The 25,734-nt window shown below is 35.0% G+C and overlaps 1 protein-coding gene and 1 long non-coding RNA gene across 3 annotated transcripts in view; one reads left to right on the forward strand and one right to left on the reverse strand.

Annotated features, from left to right (window-relative positions):
* Nucleotides 1–335: 335 nt before the first annotated feature.
* Nucleotides 336–25,734, reverse strand: part of LOC126694791 (G-type lectin S-receptor-like serine/threonine-protein kinase At4g27290) — a 78,029-nt gene continuing 52,630 nt past the window's right edge. Inside the window, exons 1-7 of one of the 2 annotated variants that reach the window (XM_050391289.1) lie at nt 6,496–7,941; nt 6,197–6,307; nt 2,020–2,177; nt 1,710–1,920; nt 1,138–1,375; nt 910–1,060; nt 336–831 (exon numbers count right to left, since the gene is read on the reverse strand). In XM_050391289.1, the coding sequence (XP_050247246.1) occupies nt 538–831; nt 910–1,060; nt 1,138–1,375; nt 1,710–1,920; nt 2,020–2,177; nt 6,197–6,307; nt 6,496–7,780 (2,448 nt within the window). In that variant the 5' untranslated portion in view covers nt 7,781–7,941 and the 3' untranslated portion in view covers nt 336–537. Of the gene's footprint in view, nt 832–909; nt 1,061–1,137; nt 1,376–1,709; nt 1,921–2,019; nt 2,178–6,196; nt 6,308–6,495; nt 7,942–25,734 lie in introns of those variants that run through there. The other variant, XM_050391290.1, reaches the window with a different exon arrangement.
* LOC126694798 (uncharacterized) lies at nt 7,983–9,310 on the forward strand. The gene is made up of 3 exons (XR_007645880.1): nt 7,983–8,687; nt 8,864–8,921; nt 9,011–9,310. It is a non-coding gene; the product is annotated as an uncharacterized LOC126694798 (long non-coding RNA).

Below are 25,734 nucleotides of genomic sequence, written 5' to 3' on the forward strand. Positions count from 1 at the left end.
TATAAGGGGTATTTATACTGGAGTGAGAGAGGAATGTGAAACGTCAAGTTTTACAAAACAGGGGTGGCTTGCGACTTGGCCTCGAGACTTGACTAAGTCACGAGACCCAGTCGCGAGATAACCGTATGGCCAGTTGTATTGTTTTGTCCTATAGTACTCCAGCTAGCATGACTGTTCACCTTCTGGCATGCTTGGCACGTGTGCTGCATCTGGCGGCTTGCAGCCGCGAGCCACCCGCGAGATCAAGCCGCGAGTCTCTGTTTTCTTGCACACTCTTGAGCAATCAACACTCTATCTCACTCACTACCCTTACAATAAACCCATCTAAATATAGGGTTACTAAATGCTGAAATGCAAGCAAATTTGGCACGAAATAAAGCCAATAAGATGGTTGATTAAATTCAACCTTACAGCCTTTAACGTTCAAATAAGACTGATGTTACAAACTTAGGAAATAAAACTATATTTAACTTACAAAATGTACAATAGAAATATCAATTATTAGATATGCAATAATAAAATTAATATGACATTTGGCTATCGAGCCTCTAACAGTGTAACAGTAATTTCATTGGTTGAGGATGATTGGTTCTTTCTCGACGAAGATGATTTTTTTCCTACAAAAGAAGCAGGCTCTTTAGGTTCAGGTAATGAACTCTCATCATGCAACATCATAACCACAGATGACATGTTAGGCCGATCCTCAGGATGTTGTTGCAAACATAAGAAACTAATCCGCAGGCAACGTACAATCTCCAATAAGATGCAAGAGTCCTTTAAGCAAGTATCAATAAGTTCTAAAGGCTTGCCTTCTTTCCATAATTTCCATGCCTAAAACATTTATAAATTTCCTATCATTATTCATATCATTATCTATGAAATGGAGAGTTAACTATTTTGATAACTCACATTTCCAACAAGGTTTTGACCATGGCTTGGATGGAAAGATCCTCGATTTTTCTTTCCACTTAATATCTCCAACAATAATATTCCAAAGCTAAATACATCAGATTTTACTGAATATAGACCATCAATGGCATATTCAGGAGCCATATAACCACTGCAGAACATCATTAAGAATGAAACACTTTGATTAGGAAGAAAAAGTTGATAATAGAGCATGTTAAGAATACTTACTAGGTTCCAACTACTCTATTTGTATTTCCTTCGGTCTGATCTCCACCAAAGATTTTTGCCATTCCGAAGTCAGAAATTTTTGGAATCATATTACTATCAAGTAAAATGTTACTTGCTTTGAGATCTCTGTGTATGATCCTCAGTCTAGAATCTTCATGAAGATAGAGAAGCCCCCGTGCAATCCCACAAATAATGTTGAAGCGCATAGACCAACCCAAAACTCCAGCTCTTGTTTGATCTGGCAAGTTTCTCATTCATGTTTATACTAAGTCCGACTTAAACAATAAAACAAGAAATTGGAATTTATTTAAGTAAGAATAAAAAATGAACAAATTTTTCCTCCAAACTAGGTTAGGAAAATGTCATCCACGTGCATTAATTTGCATAATTCATTAAATAATTTGAACAAGATATATGATAGTTTAGTAGATTATGTGACAAAAAGTACACAAGGATAGATTTTAAAGTTGCCATGTAGTAGATATTCTCTAAATTAGTTTGGAGAAACTTTGTCCTAAAAAACAATACATGAAATTTGGCAAAGAATTATTAAGTTTTTGAGAAGTTCAAACCAAAAATGAAGGAGTCTAAGCTTCTGTTGGGCATGTATTCATAGATTAGGATTGTCTCATGTCCTTCGATGCAATAGCCTAAAAGCCTAACAAGATTACGGTGCTGCAATTTGGCAATCAACGTAACTTCATTTTTAAACTCATTCAATCCTTGTACAGAACTTTGTGAAAGCCTTTTCACAGCAATTTCTTGTCCATCTGTAAGTGTACCCTGGAAATTCTCATTTATTAGTATATTTAATTGATATTGAATATGATGAGAGCTACGTTTTCTATGGTCTGGTCTTTATAAATCATCTTGTGAGTTTACCTTGTATACGTGTCCAAAACCCCCTTCACCGAGCTTGTTATTGATTGAAAAGTTGTTAGTGGCAGTGGCTATGGTAGCTAGGCTGAAGAATGGGACCTCTAAGTCTTCCCTTTGGCCTTCAATGTTCTGGCCTATCATAACATTGTTCTCCATTTTATCTGATAAGAGCAAGATGGTCTATACGTTATATAAAAGAAACTAAAATATGACAACTATTAAATTCGGTTTAGTCCTATGAGAAATTATTATATAGCAAAATTATTATTTAGTTTCAAATTAAATCAATTATATGATCCAAAATTTCAATATTGTGTTCCAACAAACAACAAGTCGCCAAGCCTTGTTGCAGAATGCTAAAAATGATAAAAGCACGAGACACACGATATACTAATAATGTGGAAAAACGATGGAGAATTCACAAAAAGGGTAAAGCACTACAAGAATAACTTCTACTATGGATAATCTATTCTAACTAAGAAAATGAATTACCAGTGGAGTTTTACAATTTGTTATACTTATACTGTATAGTTTTAGGAGATAACTCACTCTTATGACCACAACTAGTTTGGAACTTTTAACTTATTCTTCTATGGATCCCTTCATAAATGACACATCTGCATGAACAAACTAGAAACTTTGGCACACTTTAAGGCAAGGTTATCGATTCCGTACCGTACCGGCCGGTACGGCCGGAATATACCGTACCGGCCAGTAATCCGGTACGCTCGACCCCCCTGTTTCGTACCGGAAAAAATACTGGCTGTACCGGCCAATTTCGGGCAATACCGGCCAGTACCGGCCGGTATAGAAAAAGGTTTTTTTTTTTTTTTAATTAAGTTTTGTAATTTTTGAATTTTTGTTAGGACAGAATGGTAACTTATTTGCATTAATTTATTAGTATTATTTGTTTTCTTAGTATGCAATGGTAACTTTTAAGCTTTCTATTTTATTTTATTTTTATTTTTTTCCCTTTTAATTGATACTAAAGTCTAAAACCATGAATAATTAGTTCTGAATTGAGGAAATGTTTTATGGTAAACTTTTATATTTATTATAATATATATATATACACAGACACATACATACATACATATATATATATATATATATATATATATATTTATTTATTTATTTATAAATATAAAAAATAGCGGTAAACCTGATTCGGTACACCGGTATTGACCAATATCCGAAATATATCGTACCGGTGGCCAAACTGGTACGGCCTCCGGTACGGTATTGACATCCTTGCTCTAAGGTGCTTCCTTAAAGATTTGATCTAAAGTGAACTAATTGGAAGAGAGACTCTTGAGATTTCAAATTTTGGATCACAAGCTTTTTATAGAACTAAAGGATTTTCTCATGAAAGCTCATGGGATGAAAGACATGAGTTTTCTCTCTAACGGTGTGTTTAGTTGGGTGAAAACAGAGATAATAGAAAATGGGGGAGAAAAAATATGAGAAAAAAATGGGGTTTTGGTTTGTTTGGTTAGGGTGAAAAATTGAAGAGATTTTGGTGGAGGTATTTTCTCCTAGGGACCACTAGAATCTTTTCTCCCAAATTTGGGGTGATTTTAGGAGAGAAAATGGAGAGGAGAGTGCTAGATGAGAAAATACTAAATCTGCCCTCTCTCCATTGTGGTTGTGTGCTTAACGTTGTTCTTATTCATGTTCCTCTTTTTCTTTTTCTTTTAAAGTGCTTTTCTCTTTTAATCAAATTGTGGATTTCCCCTTTTCTTTTTTGAATCGACGATGGTTATTTTTTTCTTTTTACCAAATGGTGGTTTTCACCTCTAATCGTTCATATATATATATATATATATATATATTGGAAAATTTAGACATCGGTTGATAGAATTAACAAGTTTTAAATCCAAGTTGTTAATTATATTATTAATGAACCTTGTTCAAATAAACAAACATCAATAGTAAGTCAAAATCATGCACAACAGAATAGTAAATACGACAAGATAGGATGACCCAAGACAACCAATGAAACAAACTAGTTTCACAATAAAAAATTTGGGAGGAAACCTTTCCAAGAAGCAATTCACTATAATAAAGCGAAGTTTTAAGATCTAGTACAAAACCTTTGTTCCTAGACTCTACAAACCAATAGATGAACTTATAGTAGAAACTTTTTACCGCTTCAGAACATTTGAACTCTAGAATATATGAACACTCCATCCACAATCACCATTGGAATCTCCAACTGACTTCAAGAACCTCTTGAAGGTTTTCTTCATAGTAGCAAGTATGTGGTGGTTGCTATGACTTCAGCTTCTTCACAAATGGAATCTTCAGATCTACTTTGAAATTCTTTGGTTTAGTGAAATAGAGAAAACTTGATTACAAAAACCTAGCCACATAATCAAAGTGTTTCTCTCTCTCTCTGAAAAGCCTTCTAATAGATGGCTTATTTTTAATATTTTAATTGATAATAAGTAAATTTTTTTTAATGATTATAAAGAAATTATTTCTTATATTACGTACTAGGGGTATGGGAGAAAATGTATGCACACTACACTTTTTGTCCTCTCATTTTTCTTCTCAACAAAATAAATGAGTTTTCCATCGCATCACTTTTCCATCCCAAAACCAAACAACATGAGAGAAAATTAAAATATCTTCTATCCTCCAACTTTTCCATCCCCTCCTCATTTTCTATCCAAACCTAAAAGTGCTGATGACTTCCTGCTTCACTAAAAGTGCTTACTTTTTGCCACTCTAACATCAGACTCATTTTAATAAGCGTTTACATGTAGGGTTAAAATTCTAATCTTAATAGGATTCAGATTATGTTTTTGTGATTCTCCCTCGAGTGAGCCTCAAGCTAAAGTTAGGCAAGGCCTTGCTTGAGCAAGCTTTAATGAACCACATGAGCTTGTATGTATTTACCTGCTTGAGCTGGCCTTGTTTACTACTTAAGTGAGTACATAAATTAACCCCCTTTTTTCCCATCAAATAAATTACATAAAAAAAATTTACCTAACACCCATATTCTTCTTGTTAAATATTAGCAATGATGTGTACACCATGTTGAATATGCTAGAGTAGATATGAAAAAGGAAACATAGAATAGTAATATGAGAATACAAGAGTTACGTGGTTCAGTTTTGTCAACCTATGTCTATGGAGGAAATCCTTAAGGGTTATATCTTTATTGTATGTAAGAGTGTAGTACAAAACTTGTGTTATAATGAACCATGACATTAGTATATAAAGGAGAATCAAATCTAAACTACCAGCAAGTAGGAGACTTGTCTTGCACACAAAGTTGATGGGTTGGTCCTATTATATTGGGCTAATATGTCTAATATATCTTTAACACTGTATATCCTTTAAACTTCTCTTTTAAATTAGAATAAACCACAATTGTACATGCCTCATTACATTAATGAAAGTAAGCTCCCTTCCAATGTTTTACTTTTCATACTGTTGATGTCTATGGGCTTTAGGCCCTCCTTATTTATTTGTATAGCACACATACTTGTACTACACACTCTGTCTCTTATATAAAGACACTCCTGTACTTGAGAAATACAATACACTCATTTAGTATTTCTAACACACAAAATTAGTTAATTTTAACAACAAATTTATATTCTTTGCCTTGAATATGCTTGTTTTATGTTCTCGAATCAAATAAGCTTACTGAATGTAACTTGGTCCTTCGAGGATAGAATGAGAGTTATGCAAAATTTTCATGGAATAAACACACTTGCTATAAGTACTACAAGTATTTCAAGTTTGCTCACAATCGTGGTCTAGTGACATTGTTTAATTGACTTGCGTAATTCTTTCAATTAGCTTATGCAAATTTTCTTCCTTAAGCATGATTTTATATTAAGATCAAATGGCTATGTATCACAACCGAATGTAACTTGGTCCTTCAAGGATAGAATGAGAGCTATGCGAAATTTTCATGGAATAAACACACTTGCTATAAGTACTACAAGTATTTCAAGTTTGCTCACAATTGTGGTCTAGTGACATTATTTAATTGACTTGCGTAATTCTGTCAATTAGCTTATGCAAATTTTCTTCCTTAAGCATGATTTTATATTAAGATCAAATGGCTATATATCACAACTTTTATTGTTCAACATGTTACTAGCTGCTCTGTACGATTAAGATCTCTCGATATCTTTTCCGAAGTAAGAGAAAGTAATGTTACCTCTCAAGCTTGTCATTTTGCAAAGGCAGTAAAGAATCCAGAGCACCCCAAAAACAGAGGCAATGGCAACCACAACTATTACTATCACCTTCATCTTCTGCTTGCCTTTAACTACGTCATGGTTGAATTAGCAATAAAACAGATGGAAACAAAAATCTTAGTTTGGATTGCACATCAAAATACGAATAAGTTATACTACAGGGGATTTGATGGCACATCGATCAATATATGAATGGTTGGATTAGCAACAGAAAAGCAAAAATATTTTAGGTACAGCAATGAAGACTATAGGCCCTTACCTTGCTCTGAAGCAGGCATTCGAATATATATATCCTGCCTATTAGCTGCAGTCGGTTTAAAATCGATTAGATCCCCATACCAGATGACGCAGCCACTTCCTCCATCTGGACCATCTTTGATATCTGAGTTTGAGTATGCCATGCAGGAACAGTTGTTCAAACATTTTACTCTGCATTCCTCAAGATTCATACTCTGGTTCACCCAAGAATACGTGGTATCTGGCAATTTGTACCCAACAAATTTAACAAACCCAATTTTTTCTTTATCCTGGCAGCTCAATTGCGTACTGCGTACACATCCCTTAGACCACTCATCCGGAATCCATGTTTTTGCTGACTTAGGCTTGAATCCTTGTATACATTGACAGATAGGTGACTCACTAATGATACAATTTCCATAAACACCACATAAATTATAAGTGTCACATTCGTCTCTTGGAAAATGTAAGTACAGGCTCCATTTTCCATTGTCCCATATGTAGCGTTCATACTGAGTTTGGTTCAAAACTGATCTTGAGATTACAGAATGCTGAATTATGTTGAATATGAAGTATACCTCGTCCTTGTTGGAGAAAAAACTGAAGTTGAAAACTGCGTTGGCCCTTACCTCGGGTACACCACTGAAACCAAGGCCATTCCATGGGCCAGTCCGGAAATACATCTTGGAGCCTTTCTCCATGACGAATTCAGGGTAATTATGAAGTTCAATCCCCCAACTCAGTTCTCCTGGAGAGGGGTCATCTGGACTCTTCCATGCAGTTAGGCGTCTTTCAAGACCAGTCCTTAAGTCCCATCCAAGCTTCATCCCTGGTAGCCACGTATCAGAAGGATAGTCAAAGCTTTGCCACAAATAATTTTCTGGGTTTTCTTCATGCACTTCTCTTAGTACTAGATTTCCTGAATCTAAAAGCTGTACCATTGAATTCCCGGCCTCTTTTGTTGAATTTGCCAACCAAACAACAGTTGAATTTTGGTTGAGAAGAACAAGACTACCTGAACTGCTTACCATCAACACGCCAGACGAGTCTGTGATTGGATTGTGCCGGTTTGCTACCCAAACAACCGTTTTAATTGGGATATTGTTGTACCATATTCCCAAGTAACGGTTAGTGGAATCACCTGGACTGAAGAACCCCAGAACAAAGCCTCCATCTTTAGAAACCAAGGTTGTGGCCTCCCTGTCACTTAGGAATTGGGATCCAGTAATGTTGTCAGTGGCATGTGAGAATACAAAGTAGAATAGAAAAAAACTGGAACTCAAAAACACAAAAACAGAGATGTCCATTGCTTTCTGTTCTTTGAGCTAGTAGCCAACAAGTTAAAGTGAGACCCATTACGATGAGCAAAGACTACAAAATGGAAAGTCATGCATTGACTCAAGCAAGTCGTCTTTTAAATTTCTACAATTTGTTGTGAACAAGAATTTCCACACTACCTTTCGGCTTTCGTAGACGTCACGTTTTTTGTAGTTTATCACAATTATCCCAACTATTTCTGCACTAGGATGTGACGGAAAGGTTGACAAAGAAATGCAATAGGCGAAATTATTGAGGAGTCTGGACTACAGGGTCAGCTTGCTAACCTTGTAGTCCCAGCCAATGGAAAAGAATCACGCCATTAAACATAGCTGAGATCAGCTTACTTGCCACATCATTTCAATACAGCTCCACACTTAACAGCCGTCAGCCCCGCTGCATTAACCCTCCATGCAAATTCAAATTTTAATTTGAAAATTGGGCGGGTTGGTGAAGGTAAAACTAAAAACTGAAGAAGCTTTTCATTTTCCTCAATCTTTTATCTCTTTCTATTCATCATCACCACCATTGCAACGTTGGCAACATTTCTGCACTTGCTTGTGGGTTCATGTTAGTGTGGCGCTGACAGACTCATTCAGAGTAAGCCTATTCTCCATGCCTATTAGTGTTTTGTATTGGGTGCAAGTTGTAATTATGAGTGTTTAGGAGGAAAATTTTAGTTTGGAAGCGTTTTGTGTTGGGTGCAAGTTGTAATTATGAGTGGCTAGGAGGAAAATTTTAGTTTGGAAGCAAAAGAGGTATATGGGTAGCTTTGTAATTAGGTGGAAGGCCTTTTATAAAGAAGAAAGTTAATTTCTAGCATGGCATAAGGACGTCACGACCTGGTTCCTGGGTGCAGAGTTGCTATTGCTCTAGGCCACCTTCCGGCATATTTTGGTATATCCTATGTCACTATGAAGCCTGCTTATTGGTATTGGCCAAAGTTTAAATTTTTTACTTTGTGTTTCTGTTCTTACAAAGAAACTAGTTCTTACACTAATTTCTGTTTTTTAAAAAAGAAAAGGGAGCTAGTTATCTAACTTATTTTTGTCATATGTGGCATTAAATTGCAGGATTATGTTCCCTAGCTATAATGCTTAAGTGTGAACCATTGTTTATTATCCAGGAGAAGTAAGCTTGATATTTTATTCTGCTGTGTTATTTATTTTTTGTGTGAGCTGTTGTTAAAGTATCTTAACTTTATGCATTTTTTTTTTCAGGTTCAATATCAGTTGGATCAATTTCTAGGCAAAAACAAACACTATGTTGTTGCTGAACATCAAAAATTGTTGATGGTTGGAGTGGTTCCTTTATCCAAGGGAGCTGTTAGTAGTCGATTAGTATTAGAATTTAGCAAATAAATTCCTAGTTTTTTGGTAGAGATATCTGATTGAGTTATTAGATTATTTTATGCTCAATTATCTTATCATTGTAATTCGGTTGATAATCAATTTTGTAACAAACACTGTTATTTAAACAATGAGATTTGAATAATAAAGCAGGTAGATTAATTCTAGAAATTCTCCTCTTGCTGGCAGGTTTGATGTACACATTATTTTGTGATTGGTCTATGTATATCTTGTTCTCTCGTAATTGATATTATTTTGGCTAAATGGCACTTAAATAAATCACATTTGTGAATTATAAGGTCATATATTTGGATCATTAACAAACAATTTAGAATTTATTATTTTACCGTCTATCTAAACAATTTTTTTTCCCCCTCATTTATGCAAACTTATTTTACAAGTTATTGGAAAACTGTTTTGAGAGCTCAATAAATCTTTTAACAATAAAATATCATAAATTATCTCATATGAGCAGTTTAGTATGAAACTAATAATTGACCTTAACTCTATCTGTGAAAATAAACTCTCGATACCATTGCCAACAACGAAACACATTTTTGCACGACTTTGGATAGGCCTCTTTGATTATCAAGTGTGTTGAAACAATGGCACAACTAAATAGCAATTTTGTTTTACAAATTATTTTTTTATTTTTTATTTTTACAAATTTAAAGATAATTAAAAAAATATCCCACCAAATGCCTTCAGGAAATTGAATTAGAATTAGGTCCTAATACATTACAAGACTATTTAAACCATCCTTTCGAGTTTAAGCACATAAAATTAATTCGCTTTGAATTGGCCCCAACTCAAAATGATTACAAAGAAAACAAATGTAATAGTACAATATTATGTAGGCTTTGAGTCTCAACTCTCATGTAATAATAATTTTTGCTTGTCTTGTGAACTTCTTGGGATTCTTGGTTCTTGAATAGACTATGGACTGTAGCATGATATCTATTCCCTACAAACATTTAAAACATCACATTAGCATTTAAAAATGGAATAAAAATGATGGTATTAAGCCTCACAACAGTCATTCTAATTATTTTGTATCGATTCATAACAGCTAAAAACAAATATCAAGTAGCTCACACAACTCTAGATTTAACTTATACGAGAACGTAGTTGCATGATATTGATATCTTCAAATATTGCATGTTTTATAAAAATTATCCGGTTTCGCACATACAATGGTTCACACTAAAGCATTATAGCTAGGGACATACTTCTGTAATTTAATGCCACAGAGGACAAAAATAACTAGCTCACTTTTCATTTAGAAAAAAAAAAAAAATTAGTAGAAGAACTGGTTTCTTTGCAAGAACAGAAACACAAAGTGAAAATTTAAACTTTGGTCAATACCAATAAGCAGGTTTCATAGTGACATAGGATATACCAAAATATGCCAAGGGTGGCTTAGAGAAAATTTATTTTAGAACCTATTATCATCAAAATGAACCCAAAAATGGGTTGAACAATATGAAACTTTAGTGCACATCAACTCTCTACCTCTCTAAATACTAGTGCTGCGTAATGAAAATGATGTACACCACAAAAAAAAAAAAAAAAAAAAAAAAAAAAAAAAAAAAAAAGCTACTCTGTACCCAGGCGGTGATATCCTCATGCCATGCTAGAAATTAAATTCCTTCTTTATAAGAGTCTTCCACCTAACTACAGAGCTACCCGTATGCCTCTATTGCTTCCAAACTAAAATTTTAATATTATCCACTCATAATTACAACTTGCACCCAACATAAACCACTAATAGGCATGGGGAATAGGCTTACTCTGAATGAGTCTGTCAGCACCACACTAACATGAACCCACAACCCCTAATAATCAGAACACAAAGCCATAAGAAGTTTGAAAAAAAAGGATCTCTATGACAAACACTTTATGTGCCACTAAAAGAGGGAATAGAGTTGGTACCTTTTGCAAGTGCAGAAATGTTGCCAACGTTGCAATGGTGGTGATGATGAACAAAGAGAGAAATAAAAGATTGAGGAAAATGAAAAGCTTTTTCAGTTTTTAGTTTTACCTTCACCAACCCGCCCAATTTTCAAATTAAAATTTGAATTTGCACGGAGGGTTAACGCAATGGGGCTAACGGCTGTTAAGTGTGGAGCTGTGTTGAGATGATGTGGCAAGTAAGCTGATCTCAACTATGTTTAATGACGTGGTTCTTTTCTGCTGGCTGGGACTACAAGGTCAACTTGCTGACCTTGTAGTCCCGAACTACTCAATAATTTCCCTTGCAATGGTGAGCACTAAGCACTAGGATTTGGAAAACAAAGGAATGAAAAGAATTCTCAAAATTCTTTGATTGAAATGGATCAGGAATTGTGTCTTGTCACATCAAAAATTAAAGTTTGATGACTTGATCCTGGCTTATAGACAATCGAGAGACTTGGGATGAAAGAGAAATGTACATTTTGCAATAATTTTCATCTCCGCGTTCCATCCTAAGAGTACTAGCATTGGGGGTGTAAATACCACCCCGTTACTATTTTACAACCAACACCACTAAAAACATGCTCCATTTAGGTTAGTATATGTAAAAAATTATACCATTCGTCAACAATAAGTTTCTACATATACAACCCAATGTTCATGACTAGAAACTTGAAAATCTAATATTTTATTCTTTCTCCCTCTCTTCTCTCTTCTCCGACTCTCCCTCTTTTCTATCTCCACTCTTCTCTGTCTATCTCTCTCTTCTCTATCTCTCCCTCTTTTCTTTATATTTCATTTTTCTCTCTCTCAAATTTGTCTCTTTCTCGATTGTTTTTGGTTGGGTTGAATCAGTGGTTATTGGGTTTAAGTGGTGGGTTATTTAAATGGTTACTAGGTTTAGATTGGTGGTGGTCGTTTAGGTGTTGGTTGGGTTTCACAGTGGAGATTAGGTTTGAGATTGGGTTTAGCTCATGGTGGAGATCAAGTTTGCTTATGGGTTGTCGACACGGGGCCGTGAATGGCTGGAAAACTGCCAGGCCTTTGTTCGACCACCTGCCGTGGTGACGCTCCCGCGCACGCAAGGCTTGTTAGAAGCCCCTCTTGAAAATTATGTGGTTCGTGTGGTGCTTTGGGTGCTATCTCTCTCGGTGGAGGAAGTGATTGTCAAAGGTAAGTGAAGTTGCCACCAATTATTAGGTTTTTCTAAGGTGTGATTGGTCACCTATATTCGAGTTGATTTTGTTAGGTTTTTAGACTTTAGGAACCATGATAAAAAAATTAGAGTCTAGATTTAGGCTACTCAAAGTGTGTTTATGTGTAAAGTTGGAATCAAGTGAATTGCAGGATTTATTGGCTAAATCTGCAAGGCTCGATCGATTGAACCTCGTGCAGATTATTTTTTTTGCAGAATTTCCAACTCAGCCCAAGCTTGGTTTAACGTGTAGGGTTTTATATTTTACTCCAAGTATAAAAGGAAAAAGCCTAGCTACGTTTTAGTGGTTGTTGATGTGTTGTGTGTTGAATCTCTTGTAAGATCTAGAGGTGTTTACCTTTATACACACTTAGGGTTATTAAGATTTATGTCAAGAACTTGGTGACTGCTTTAGTTGTTACATAAAGAACTTAAAGAAGATCTAAAATCTTTGAGTGGAGTCTCAAAGTCACAAGTAGGAGAACTTGTGGTTGCAGTAGATCAAGGAAAGAAGTAGTCCGTGGACTCGGAGCTGTCATGTGGTCATGGTAGTAAGTTTTTTACACGAGGTAGCAATAGGATGTTAGTGGTCTAAGTCTTATTATAAAAACTTTAATTCTTTTATAGTGGATCTATTTTTACCTTGATGATAGCTAAGTTAAATCCTCCCTAGGTTTTTTATCAGTTTAGTTTTCTTGGGTTATCATATCGTTGTGTTATTTACTTTTCCACATTATTTACATGATATGATTTGATTGTGTTAACCCAGATCTGAATAATTTATCTAAGTAATCACTTGGCTAAATAACTAGATTAAACTACTTGGGTTTTAAAGGGTCTAAAAATGTACAGATTTTATTTCCAATCCTAGGCTAAGAAAAATAACATTTTTCCTAATCTAATGTGGATGGAAAAGAATCTTGATTCTTGAGTCTAGAAGTTTGGTTACGTGTGGGGAAGGTGTTAGGCACCCCACAACGCCTGTTAAAGGACAATCCTTTGTTTTGATAAAACCTTAATTTTTAGAGATTGGCAATAAAAAAACATGATTTTGGCATTGGCTTTCGGGGCTTTGCATGCATGGGGGCCTTTGAGATTTGGCTGTTGAATGGGTGTGGTCCCAATCTATACTTTCCTAAGGCATTCGGGCAAAGTACCATATTTCCACGGCGAAAATCTAGTGACATGTCACCTTACTTTCACAGCGAAAATTAGGCTTTGCTTTGCCTTAGGTGACATGGACTCTAATAATTACATCGAAAGGGCTGAGCAGATATATATATATATATATATATATATACATACATACATACAAATATCATGCACAATGCAAGCACATAGAGTAGGAAAGTAAATGCCTACATCCTTAGAGAACCCCCTCGCAATCCATCTGCCACACCCTTCAACAAAATAGAAACAGAAAAACTACCAATCATGTAATCAATTTTCTCATACACCCTTTTATCCCGAGTCAAGAGAACTCCCCCTGTTTTGTGATTAGCATCCAAAGATACCCAATCTATCAAAAGGCTACCCCAAAAACTTTTCATAACAGAAGAATTGGTACAGTCCAATTTAGTTTCATGAAAACACACAACATCACACTTCCACTCCTTGAGTGAATTCTTCACAGTATCCCTTTTATGAGGATTGTTTAATCCTCTCACATTCCAAGATAAGAGTTTCAAGTTCATGGACAACAATTTGAGCCCATCCTAATGGAATTCACATTCCTTTGGTTTGTTTACCAGATTGCTCATCATAATTAATAGTAGAAACTAAATTCCTTAATTCCCTTATACCTTTTTTATTTGAAGAAAAAGTACGACAAAGACTACCTGCAGCAGCTTGTCTTTCCCACACTTTCTCAAGTTGTTTAAAGAAAGAAATACACTGCCTCTCACTGGTATCAATAGAAAAACCCACGAATTTATCAAAGCTCTTAATCATCCTTCTCACCTAAACTGAAGGTTCCAAGTCATACCCCGCAAAAGAGTCAGCCTCCTCTGTTATTAAATCCAAACCCCTATTAGGATCCCATTGAGCCAAAGTTACAAAATCCAAAGAATTCTAATCTTCCTCAGCTTACCTAAACCCATGAAATTGTCCCAATTAACAATAGAATGTCATTTTGCTTTAAGATCTCTATGTATGATCCTCAATCTAGAATCTTCATGAAGATAGAGAAGCCCCCTCGCAATCCCACAAATAATGTTGAAGTGCATAGACCAACCCAAAACTCTAGCTCTTGTTTGATCTGGCAAGTTTCTCATTCATTTTAATACTAAGTCCAAATTAAACAATAAAACAAGAAATTGGAATTTATTTAAATAAGAATAAAAAAAAGGACAAATTTTTCCTCCAAACTGGGTTAGGAAAATGTCCTCCACTTGTATTAATTTACACAATTCATTAAGGCATATGACTATTAAGTAGATTATGCCTTAATTTACATAATCTAAACAATTCATTAAGGCATATGACTCAAGGGAGTCAATCTCGTACCGGAGGCTGTATCGGTTTGATCAGTGGAACGATATATTTCAGTACTAGTCAATATCGGTGTTCAGGTTTACTGTTATTATATATATATATATATATATATGTGTGTGTGTGTGTGTGTGTGTGTGTGTGCGCGTGTGTGTGTGTGTGTGTGTATTATAATAAATATAAAAGTTTACCATAAAACATTACCTCAATTTAGAACAAATTATTCATAGTTTTAGACTTTAGCATCAATTAAAAGGAAAAAAAAAGAAAAAGAAAAAAAAACAATATAAAAAATAGAAAGCTTAATTGTTTATTGTATACTAAGAAAAAAAAAATAATATTAATAAATTAATGGAAATAAGTTACAATTCTGCCATTACAAAAATTCAAAAATTACAAAAAAAAAAAAAAATTTCTATACCGACTAGTACGCTCGGTACCGGTCGATATTGCTCGAAATTGGCCAATATGGCTGGTACATGACTAGTACAGTCAGTGTTTAAACTGGTACGACACATTGGCATTTCAATACCGATATACATACCGATACGGTACATACCGGCCGGTACCGGTATGGTATCGACTACATTGATATGACTATTAATGAATTGTGTAGATTTTTCCTCCAAACCTTAAGGCATATGACTATTAAGTAGATTATGTGACTAAAAAGTACACAAGGGTATTTTTTTAAGTTGCCACATACTAGATTGAGGAACTTTTCTCTAAATTGGTTTAGAGAAACTCAGTCCTAAAAAAACATGAAATTTGGCAAAAATTATTAAGTTTTAAAGAAGTTCAAACCAAAAATGAAAACGTCTAAGCTTTCGTTGGGCATGTATTCATAGATTAGCATGATCTCCTGTCCTTCAATGTAATAGCCCAAAAGCCTAACAAGATTACGATGTTGCAATTTGGCAATCAACGTAACTTCACTTTTAAACTCATTCAATCCTTGTACGGAACTTTGTGAAAGCCTTTTCATAGCAATTTCTTGTCCATTTGTTAGTGTACCCTGAAAATTTTCATATATTTGTAGATTTTATTGATATCAGATATGATGAGAACAGCTTTTTCAGTGGTCTGGTATTTATAAATCATTTTGTAGACTTACCTTGTATACAAGTCCAAAGCCCCCTTCACCGAGCTTTTTATTGCTTGAAAAGTTGTTTGTGGCAGTGGCAATGGTAGCTAGGCTGAAGAATGGGACCTCTAAGTCTTCACTTTGCCCTTCAATGTTTTGGTCTATCATCACATTGTTCTCCATTTTTTCTGATAAGAGCAAGATGGTTTTCACATTATATAGAAGAAACTAAAATTTGACAACTATTAAATTCTTCTTAGACCTATCAATTAATTGTACAACAGAATTATCCTTTGATTTCAAATTAAATCAATTATATGATCCATAATTTTCAATATTAAGGACCAACAAACAACAGGTCGCCAAGCCTTACTGCAGAATAATAAAAGTGATAAAAGATGAGACACTCGATATAATACTAAAGTGGAAAATCGATGGAGATCTCACAAAAAGGGTAAAGCACTATATGGAAAACGTTTCATATGGGCAAACTATTCTAACTAAGGAAATCAATTAGCGAAGGAGTTTTACAATTTTGATAAAAACCGTTATACCTATATCATACAATCTTAGAAGATAACTCCCTCTTATGACCAAACTGGTTTAGAACTTTGAACTTATTCTTCTATGGATCCCTTCACAATTGACATGTCTACTTGAACAAACTAGAAACTTTGGCACACTCTAATGTGCTTCCTTGAAGATTTGATCTAAAGTGAACTCACTGGAAGAGAGGCTTTGAGCTAGGTTTCAAAACTTAGGATCACAATCTTTTTATAGAACTAGAAGGATTTTCTCATGAGATCTCATGGGATGAAAGACATGGGTTTTCAATTTAAAGGTGCATTTGGTTGGGTGAAAAAAAGGAGGATAGAAAACAGGGGAGAGAAAATATGAGGAAAAAAAAGTTTTTGGTTTCTTTGGTTGGAGTGGAAAATTGACCAGATTTTGGTAGAGCTTTGGTATTTTCTCCTTGGGATCTCCAAAATATTTTTTCACTAATTTGGGGTGATTTTTGGAGAGAAAATGGGGAGAAGAGTGGTTAATGAGAAAATGCCAAATCTGCCCTCTCTCCACTGTGCTAGTGTGCTCAACGTTGTTCTTGTTCCTTAGTGTTGAGTCATCCCACATCAGTAAGGTGTGATATTAAGAAGGGGTTTATCACTTGCTCCGCGACACTAATTGCCACATGCAGTTTTGGTATTGGCGTGTGAATGTATTCCCTTATCTCATCCCCTTCCCCTATATATATGTGTGTGTCTGTGTGTTTCTCGAAAAAAAAAAAAAAAAAAATCATGGCTTTTTGTTTCCTTTTCTTTTTTGAATCAATGGTGGTTTTTTTTTTTTTTTTAATAAATTTTAATCAAATGGTGTTTTTCATCTCTAATATATATAGGGCAAAACTTAGATACAGTACTTTAGGTATAGTACCTTAGGTACGCCTTTTAAAATTTAAACACCTGTCCACTTACTTAACAGTGGAACTACCGTTTAACTCTCCGTTTATTTCTTTTTCTTTTTTATTTTTCCCCTGTTTCAGACTCAAGAACTCCAGGCAAAAATGGGAAACTAATTTCATTTTCCTAACTATATATTTAGTAGGCACGGTTGCAAAAGTATATTTTTTACTAGCATCTCGAGCCTCAAAAACTCGATTTTGGGCTATAAATCGAGTTTCAAAGACTTGATTTTCATGGTCTGATGTGGCATTTTTTCCACATGTTGTCCACCTGGAAATCGAGTCTTAGAGACTCGATTTATATCATTTATAGTCAAAGAAAGCGTGAATAATTTAATGATTGGTTTTTGTTTGTATGCTGCCCTTGAGATGGCTTCACTATACACTCAAATCGAGACATAGCTAATTGCAACCTTCCACTACCTTTCTCTAGCAATAGGATTCGCCTTTGCTTGCTTCTTTGTTAGCCAATTCATAAAGTCCAAGTCCAAGTTCTTCGCGACAGCCCAAATGCTCCAAATATTTGGTGTATTCTTCGCCGTAACTGCGTTTTTCATGGCCATTACCATTCCATTACCTCTTTACTTCAAATTCGCTACCTAGGCCATCTATGCAATTTTCGTCTTAACTATTATTGTCTGCACCTGTTTGTAGCTTTAGGGTATAATTACTTAATTATTATTATCTACAATTGTTTGTAGATTTGGGGTATAATTACTTAATTAGCGTTTGATGAGGTACTGAGGATGCGTATTTCCGACACTAAACAGAAACCCAACCTCAAAACCAGAAAATTGGCACATAAAAAAATACCCAAAACCTCGCTGAAAATACCCAGAAAATCAGCTTCCAAAATACCCAGAAAAAAAAAAATAGCTTCCAAAACCCAGAAAATCAGTTTCTAGAATACCCAGAAAATCAGCTTCCAAAATACCCAGAAAAAAAAAAGAAAAAAGAACACAGAAACTAGCTTCCAAAATACCCAAAAAATAAGCTTACAAAAAACCCAAAGAAAGAAAAAAAAAAAGCACAGAAAAACAGCTTCCAAAATATCAGAAAATCAGTTTCCAAAATACCTAGAAGGGGTGAGAAGTGTTTTAGGCCAACGGAGCTTGGTGGTCAGCCATGGAGCATGGGCTTGAGAGCATATCAGAGACATGGAGCACAGGTTTGAGAGCAGATCAAAGAGAGGGAGAAGGTTCTAGTCTTCTATAGAGGGAGAGAGAGATATCTTTTGAGTTTTGACAAAGGGAGAGAGAGACCAAATGAAAAATGAATAAATTGGGCCAAAATTAGGAATGGAGGGGTCATGTCCACAGGGTGTCTTAAGGGTCATAAATCGAGTCTCTAAGGCTCGATTTCCAGGTGGACAACACATGGAAAAAATGCCATATCAGAACATGAAAATCGAGTTTTTGAAACTCGATTTATAGCCCAACATCAAGTTTTTGAGGCTCAAGATGCTAGTAAAAAATATATTTTTGCAATTGTGCCTACTAACTATATAGTTAGTAAAATGAAATTAGTTTCCCATTTTCGCCAGAACTCCAGCAAGAAAACCCCAAAACTCATCGGCTCCTACATTTCTCTACGATGCTCTCTTTTCTTCTCTCTCACTCAGATTGTTTGAGTTATCGAATCCAGCTCTCTGAACTCTCTCTCTCTCTCTCTCTCTCTCTCGCGCGCGCGCGTGCGCTCTATTTTCACATATTGGTTGGCTAGAACTAAAGTGATTCATTGGTATGTGTCGACTAAATCTCATTATAGGTTTTCAATTCTAGTTGCTGGGTTTGTCTTATTTTGAGGTTGGTATAGTTTTTCTTTGTTGATTCTGACTTGGGTGTCAATTTTGGTTAATTGGTCTGTGTTATTATTGCTTTGGTTAGTTTTGATTTGGGTTTTCAATTCTAGTGCTGGGTTTGTGTTATTTTGAGGTTTGGTAGAGTTTTTCTTTGTTGATTCTAATTTGGGTATCAATTTTGGTTAATGGGTTTGTGTTATTATTGCTTTGGTTAGTTTTGATTTGGGTTTTCAATTCTAGTTTCTGGGTTTGTGTTATTTTGAGGTTTGGTAGAATTTTCCTTTGTTGATTTTGATTTGGGTGTCAATTTTGGTTAATTGGTCTGATAAACCACAAAGCTAATAGACTCCTAAGAAACCGTTTTGACATCGCATTAGCAAGAAAAGCAAGAAAAGAACAAACCCGTCAATGTCTAAGTGTGTGGATCACTGTGTTGTAGTAACACCATGTCTTAATCTTATCAAATTTATGTATGTATAAAAAATAATTGCTAGTTATATAAGGCTGCTTATAATTATTGATCATATACGTAGGGAGGAACACTGGCATTATTTGTAATAATTTAGTTCTAGTGCTTTCTTTGTAACTATTGATGGTAAGATTGTCTCTTAAGGATGATGGGATCCTTGTAGAGTGGCAGGTAGTTGGTGATAATGTAAATTGGTAACTATTGATAGTACCCTTTGAAGCTAGCTATCCAGTTTTGAAGAGAGTGAGAAGCATTTGAGTTTTATGTGGAAGAGGTACAAAGGAAAATTAACAGCAGATGGACATTGATTTCTTCGTTCACCTTGATGACGTTGAGTTCTAATTATTTTTTCAATGTCTGATGTTTGTCTTTGGTGTTTGATTGATAGTTTCAAATTAGAAATTTGAAATTGGAAAGGCAAAATATTCTTAGAACAACAATCAAATACTAATCTTAGAGAATTAAATACAAATATCTTATCAAAAAATATATATATATATATATACAAATATCTTGATTTGCATATTTTGGAAGTTATTGGAGGCATTGATATTAGCAATACCTGGAGATGTTTTAGTGGCTAGTGAATTTTTTTGGTTTATTTGTCATATCTTCTAAGACTACTCTAGTGACCAGTCATTAACAATGTAGCTTGATTTTTAAATGTGGTATCTGCTGAATGTATAACTTTTCATTATTGCAGGAAAATAATGACAATTGGATTAGCATGCTTAAAGATTTGTTCATTTTTTTCTCGACCTCTCAGTTGAAGTATGTTCTCAAGGAACATTTTCATTAAATTGTCACAAGATGCAAGGTTGCTCCGGCTTGCTTTTTGTCCAGATTTTTTACAAAAGAAGGTGTTTGCCTGCCTTTTTCCTTCACTGCTTTCTTCCTTAGAAGATATGATAGTTTAATGGAGACAAAGTGATTTGCAGCTCAACCATTTCGAACATATTGTTTGCCAATCAAGTAGAGAGGCAGTTGGTGTTAGGTTGAATAGGCAGTATTGTTCACCAATGAGGTAGAGAAGCAGTTGGTATTAGATTGAATTGGTAGTAGGACTTAAGCTCATGAATATATTCAATTTATTCTGTACAATTGTAATTTATTTAAAAATTGCAAAATAAGCATTGTATTTAATTAGCAAATTATGTTTTTAGTTTACAAATGGGAGCAAAGGAAATGATTTAATAAATTAGTGAATTCTCTTTTGCAACATGCCATGTGATATTTGTAATGTGACTCCACAATTTAATAAAAAATTGGTTATTTTATTTTATTATCAAAACTAAGTTCCTTATCAAGTAAAATTGAAATAGAATAAACACTACACGAAAACAAAATAGGAGTATGTTCCAAAAGCCAAAGTGGATGTGGCCAAGCCCTTTTTCAAGTCAGCATGACTAATAGGAGTTCAGATAAGGGTGACACATCTGCTCATGCGGATCGATCTAAAAAGTGCAGGTAGATTACTAGATTACGATTCTACTAAGCTTAAGAAAATTCAAGAATGGAATAGGGGAATGGCTAATCAAATTATAGCCAAGAGTAAAAGGGTTTAAACTTGCTCAACTTTATAATGGCAGAGATAGCCAGTGACAATTTTTTACAAGCAAGAACTAGTTATATATGTAAAGTAAGAGTAAAGAGGAAAGCAGCAAGAAAGTAAGCAAAGTGTATCAATTGTAGGCTGTTCAAAAAAGAAATTAGAAACTCACCTACATGTGCAGTATAAAGTTGAACATATTTCACTAGGAAATTATAACCAGTGAAACATATTTTGTGAGAGTTTTATGATCAGATCGATATTGCTTTGTGCTTTTCCTCTTTAGTTTTTCTGAAGGCTAAAATGCTGCTAGAGAGTATGCAATCTACTGAAGCAGATTGTACCTTGTCCTGGTTAGGTAAATTTTTGCAATACTCATGTCAATTACCAAATTTCATCCCAAAAAAAAAAAAATATATATATATATATATATATTGTCAAATTGTCCCTAACCAAGTCCAAACTGAAGAGATGAAAGTGAAATCATGTAAATGTATTTCATTCACTTGCCAAGAAATTCTCAAAACTCTACTCCTCATTTCAAAACTTGAATAAGAGTGTCATACAATAGCATATTCTAGCAAAATTGGAAATCGTACAACCTTACATAAAAGAAAAAACAGAGACATCTAAAAAATGATTAGTATGTTTGGCAATCAGTAAATGGTTTTCAGGAGAAATGCTTGATGAGACATATATGACAAACTCTGTTTCTAAACCACATTTCTTGACCCACATCAATCTTCCCATGTCAATAATCTGCTTGCACATAAACCCTAAGTCTGTGCTTTCAACTGCTTTCATGTTCCTCATAATGTCTTCAACTCCACTTGCATCTCCACCACATTCTTTATTTTCACTGTCACAGCATGAAAAGAGTAATTGGGCCAATTGCTTAAAATGAAATACCGACCCAAATTTTTTTCCAAAATTCCTATAAGAAAACTTGAAGAATGAATCTACATTATGACAATTTCAAACTGTAAGGTTGAATTTATTCAACCATCTAATTGGCTTTATTCCGTGCCAAATTTGCTTGTAATTCAGCATTTAGTAACCCTGTATTTAGGTGGGATTGTTGTAAGGGTAGTGAGTGAGATAGTGTGAAGATTGCTCAAGAGTGTGCAAGAAAACAGAGAGTCGCGGCTGGGACTCGCGGCTTCAACCCGCCAGAAGATGCACACGTGCCAAGCATGCTGGAAGATGAACAGTCATGCTAGCTGGAGCACTACAGGACAAAACAGGACAACTGGCCATACGGTTAACTCGCGACTGGAACTCGCGACTCAGTCAAGCCGCGAGGTCAAGCCGCGAGCCACCCCTGTTTTGGAAAAACCTGACGTTTCGCATTCCACTCCACTTTAGTATAAATACCCTTTTAACCCACGATTGAAAGAGAGCTTCCAGAGAGAATTTTGAGAGAGAAACCCTAAAGAAAAACCAGATTGTTTCACCCACAATCTCTACCTTAGAGTCTCATCAAATTCCCTCACTCTCTTCCTCTCCATTGTTAAATCCTTGAGAGGCCTTTATACCAAACCTGGTTCTCACCATTATCATCCCTGTGAGACAGACGTTTGGAGTTCTGGGAAGCAGTTAGGAAGGAGCCAATATTCATTGGTTGATGCTACGGTGTAGTAGCGGAATCCGGAAAGCTAGAAAAGAAAAAGGTTCGGCGCAACCTCGTTGGAGCAAGAAGCTTGGAGGGCTTAGGTGCATTGGGTAGATTAGGCTTGGAGGGTCTATTGCTGTCCTTGTATCCCAACTGTATTTTCTAGTGGATTGATTACCGCTTGGAGGGCGGCGGAGAGGTTTTTCGCCGAGGTCTTCGGTTTCCTCTTCGATAACATATCTGGTGTTATCGTTGTGTTTGCATCTTCCTTCCTCTCTATCTCTGCCTTTACATTAATCTGCTGTGGTTTATTTTGATGTGGCTTAGATAGTTGTTTAATCAATTCCATGTTATAGCATATGTTAAGTTTCCGCACACTAGTTGTTTAACATATTGCTTGTATTGATTAAATTGGTTTTTGGGGGTCTAAACGTTCAAAAGTGTTTTTGTACACGTTTTTGAACTTTCACAAACTAATTACATTGACTCTAGATGCAATTTGACATCAGGAACTCCAAGAAGATCTCAACCATGGTCAACGTCTACCGCCCAGCTGGTAAACAATGTAATTGCATGAAATTCTTCCTTGGTGATCCCCAAATGTAATAAATATTTTTTACCTGTAGGGTGGCCAGGGTCATAGAGCTAGTGAGCTCATAATAAATTGATCTACAAATAATAAACATGGCCAACTACCACCACACTAAGGGTCTATTTGGATAGAACTTATTTTGCTGAAACTGAAAATACTGTAGCCAGATAATTTTTAAATGTGTGAATAGTGCAGTGGGACCCATTTTTAATGAAAAAATTGCTGAAAAGTGAAGTTTGTGGGTTCGGTGCACTGTTCATGCGACCCATAGAACTGATAAAAGAGGGTTGAAAAGTCAATAAACGACGGCTACTGTTCATGAACAGTAGCCGTTGTCTCCCAAAAATCATGCGTAGCAGCAGGGAAGAAAAAAAAAGCGTCAAAACGTAAATGCAAGATGCGGACGTGAGATAAGTCCAATCCAAACTGCACCTAAGTTCAAACCCATGGAATCTAATGACTAGCATTGCTGCCATCCCTCGCAGAATAATCAAACACAATGCTTGATGGTTGCCATTTCCAAGTAAAATTGAAATAGAATAAGCACTACATGAAAACAAAATAAGAGTAACTTCCAAAAGAAATAAGCACCACTTAGATTCTTTTGTTACAATCTCTACAAAAACTAAATCCAACATATCCAGCATATATATTATAATATATATATATATATATATATATATATGCCTCTTCCTCTGAATCAAACTCCATTCCAGTAATAACACAGACCCATTAACCAAAGCAATAATAGCACAGACCAATTAACCAAAATTGACGCCAAATTAGAATCAACAAAGGAAAATTCTACCAAACCACAAAATAACACATACCTAGAAACTGGAAGTGAAAACCCAAATTAAAACTAACCAAAGCAATAATAACATAGACCCATTAACCAAAATTGACACCTAAATCAAAATCAACAAAGAAAAACTCTACCAAACCTCAAAATAACACAAACCTAGTACTAGAATTGGAAACCCAAATCAAAACTAACCAAAGCAATAATAACACAGACCCATTAACCAAAATTGACAACCAAGTCAGAATCAACAAAGAAAAACTATACCAATCTCAAAATAAGACAAACCCAGCAACTAGAATTGAAAACCTATAATGAGATTTAGTCGATACATACCAACGAATCACTTTAGTTCCAGCCAACCAATATGTGAAAATAGAGTGAGAGAGGGAGAGAGAGTTCAGAGAGTTGGATTCGATAACTCAAACAATTTGAGCAAGAGAGAAGAAAAGAGAGCGTCGTAGAGAAATGTAAAAGCTGGTGAGTTTTGGGGTTTTCTTGCTGGAGTTCTTGGAACACCCTTTCCAAATAACAATAAAATCAAAAAATTTAGTTAGTTGTCACGTTTCAAAACAATGCTGAAAAGTAGCATCTCGAGTGTCTAAAACTCGAGTTCCAAGAAAAAACTCGAGTTTTTAAGTCTTGATTTGTAAGCGAATGGGTTTGATGTGGAAAAAATCCACGTGGAAATCGAGTTTTAAAAACTCGAGTTCCATAAATTGCAGGAAAACGCCGCTATAGGGCTTTAAAACGTCACTTATAGGGCTTAAAAACGCCACTATAGGGCTTCCTGAACCTGGTATAAGGTGATCATACTTATAAAAAAATATTTGTAGGAAAACGCTGCTATAGGGATTTAAAACGTCACTATAGGGATTAAAAACGCCACTATAGGGCTCCCTAAAGTGTTGGGTGATCATATAAAAAAAATTTTGCAGGGAAACGCCGCTATAAGGCTTTAAAATGTCACTATAGGACTTAAAAACGCCACTATAGGAACTTGAGTTTCTAAAACTCGAGATCTATGTGGCATTTTCAGTCCAACTCATCCAACAAAACACTCGCAAAGCGAGTCTTTGGGACTTGAGTTTTAATATGGATCTCGAGTTTCTAAAACTCGAGATGCTACTTTCCATTATTCTTTCAAACCTTTCCTAACTTATTACATAGTTGCCCCTCACACTGCTAGTCTGCCCATTCCCCCGGAGTTCTTGAGTTTGAAATAGGGGAAAAATAAAAGAGAAAAAGAAATAAACAGAGAGTTAAACGGCAGTTTCACTGTTCAGTAAGTGGACATGTGTTTAAATTTTAAAAGAAATACCTAAGGTACTGTAATTTAAGGTACTATATCTAAGTTTTGCTCTATATATATATATATATATATATAATGAGAAAGAATAAAAATATAATATGAACAATATGTTAATTTTAATAAAATGTTATTTTATTAATTTTACTTCATAATAAGTGATATTTAATGATTATAAAACATTGTTTCATATATTATGTACTAGGGGAATGGGAGAAAATTTATACAAATTATATTTTTTAGAATCTAATTTTTCTTCTCATTAAAACAAATGAGTTTT

Source organism: Quercus robur, chromosome 8 (assembly GCF_932294415.1).
Source record: "Quercus robur chromosome 8, dhQueRobu3.1, whole genome shotgun sequence".
Lineage (NCBI taxonomy): Eukaryota > Viridiplantae > Streptophyta > Magnoliopsida > Fagales > Fagaceae > Quercus > Quercus robur.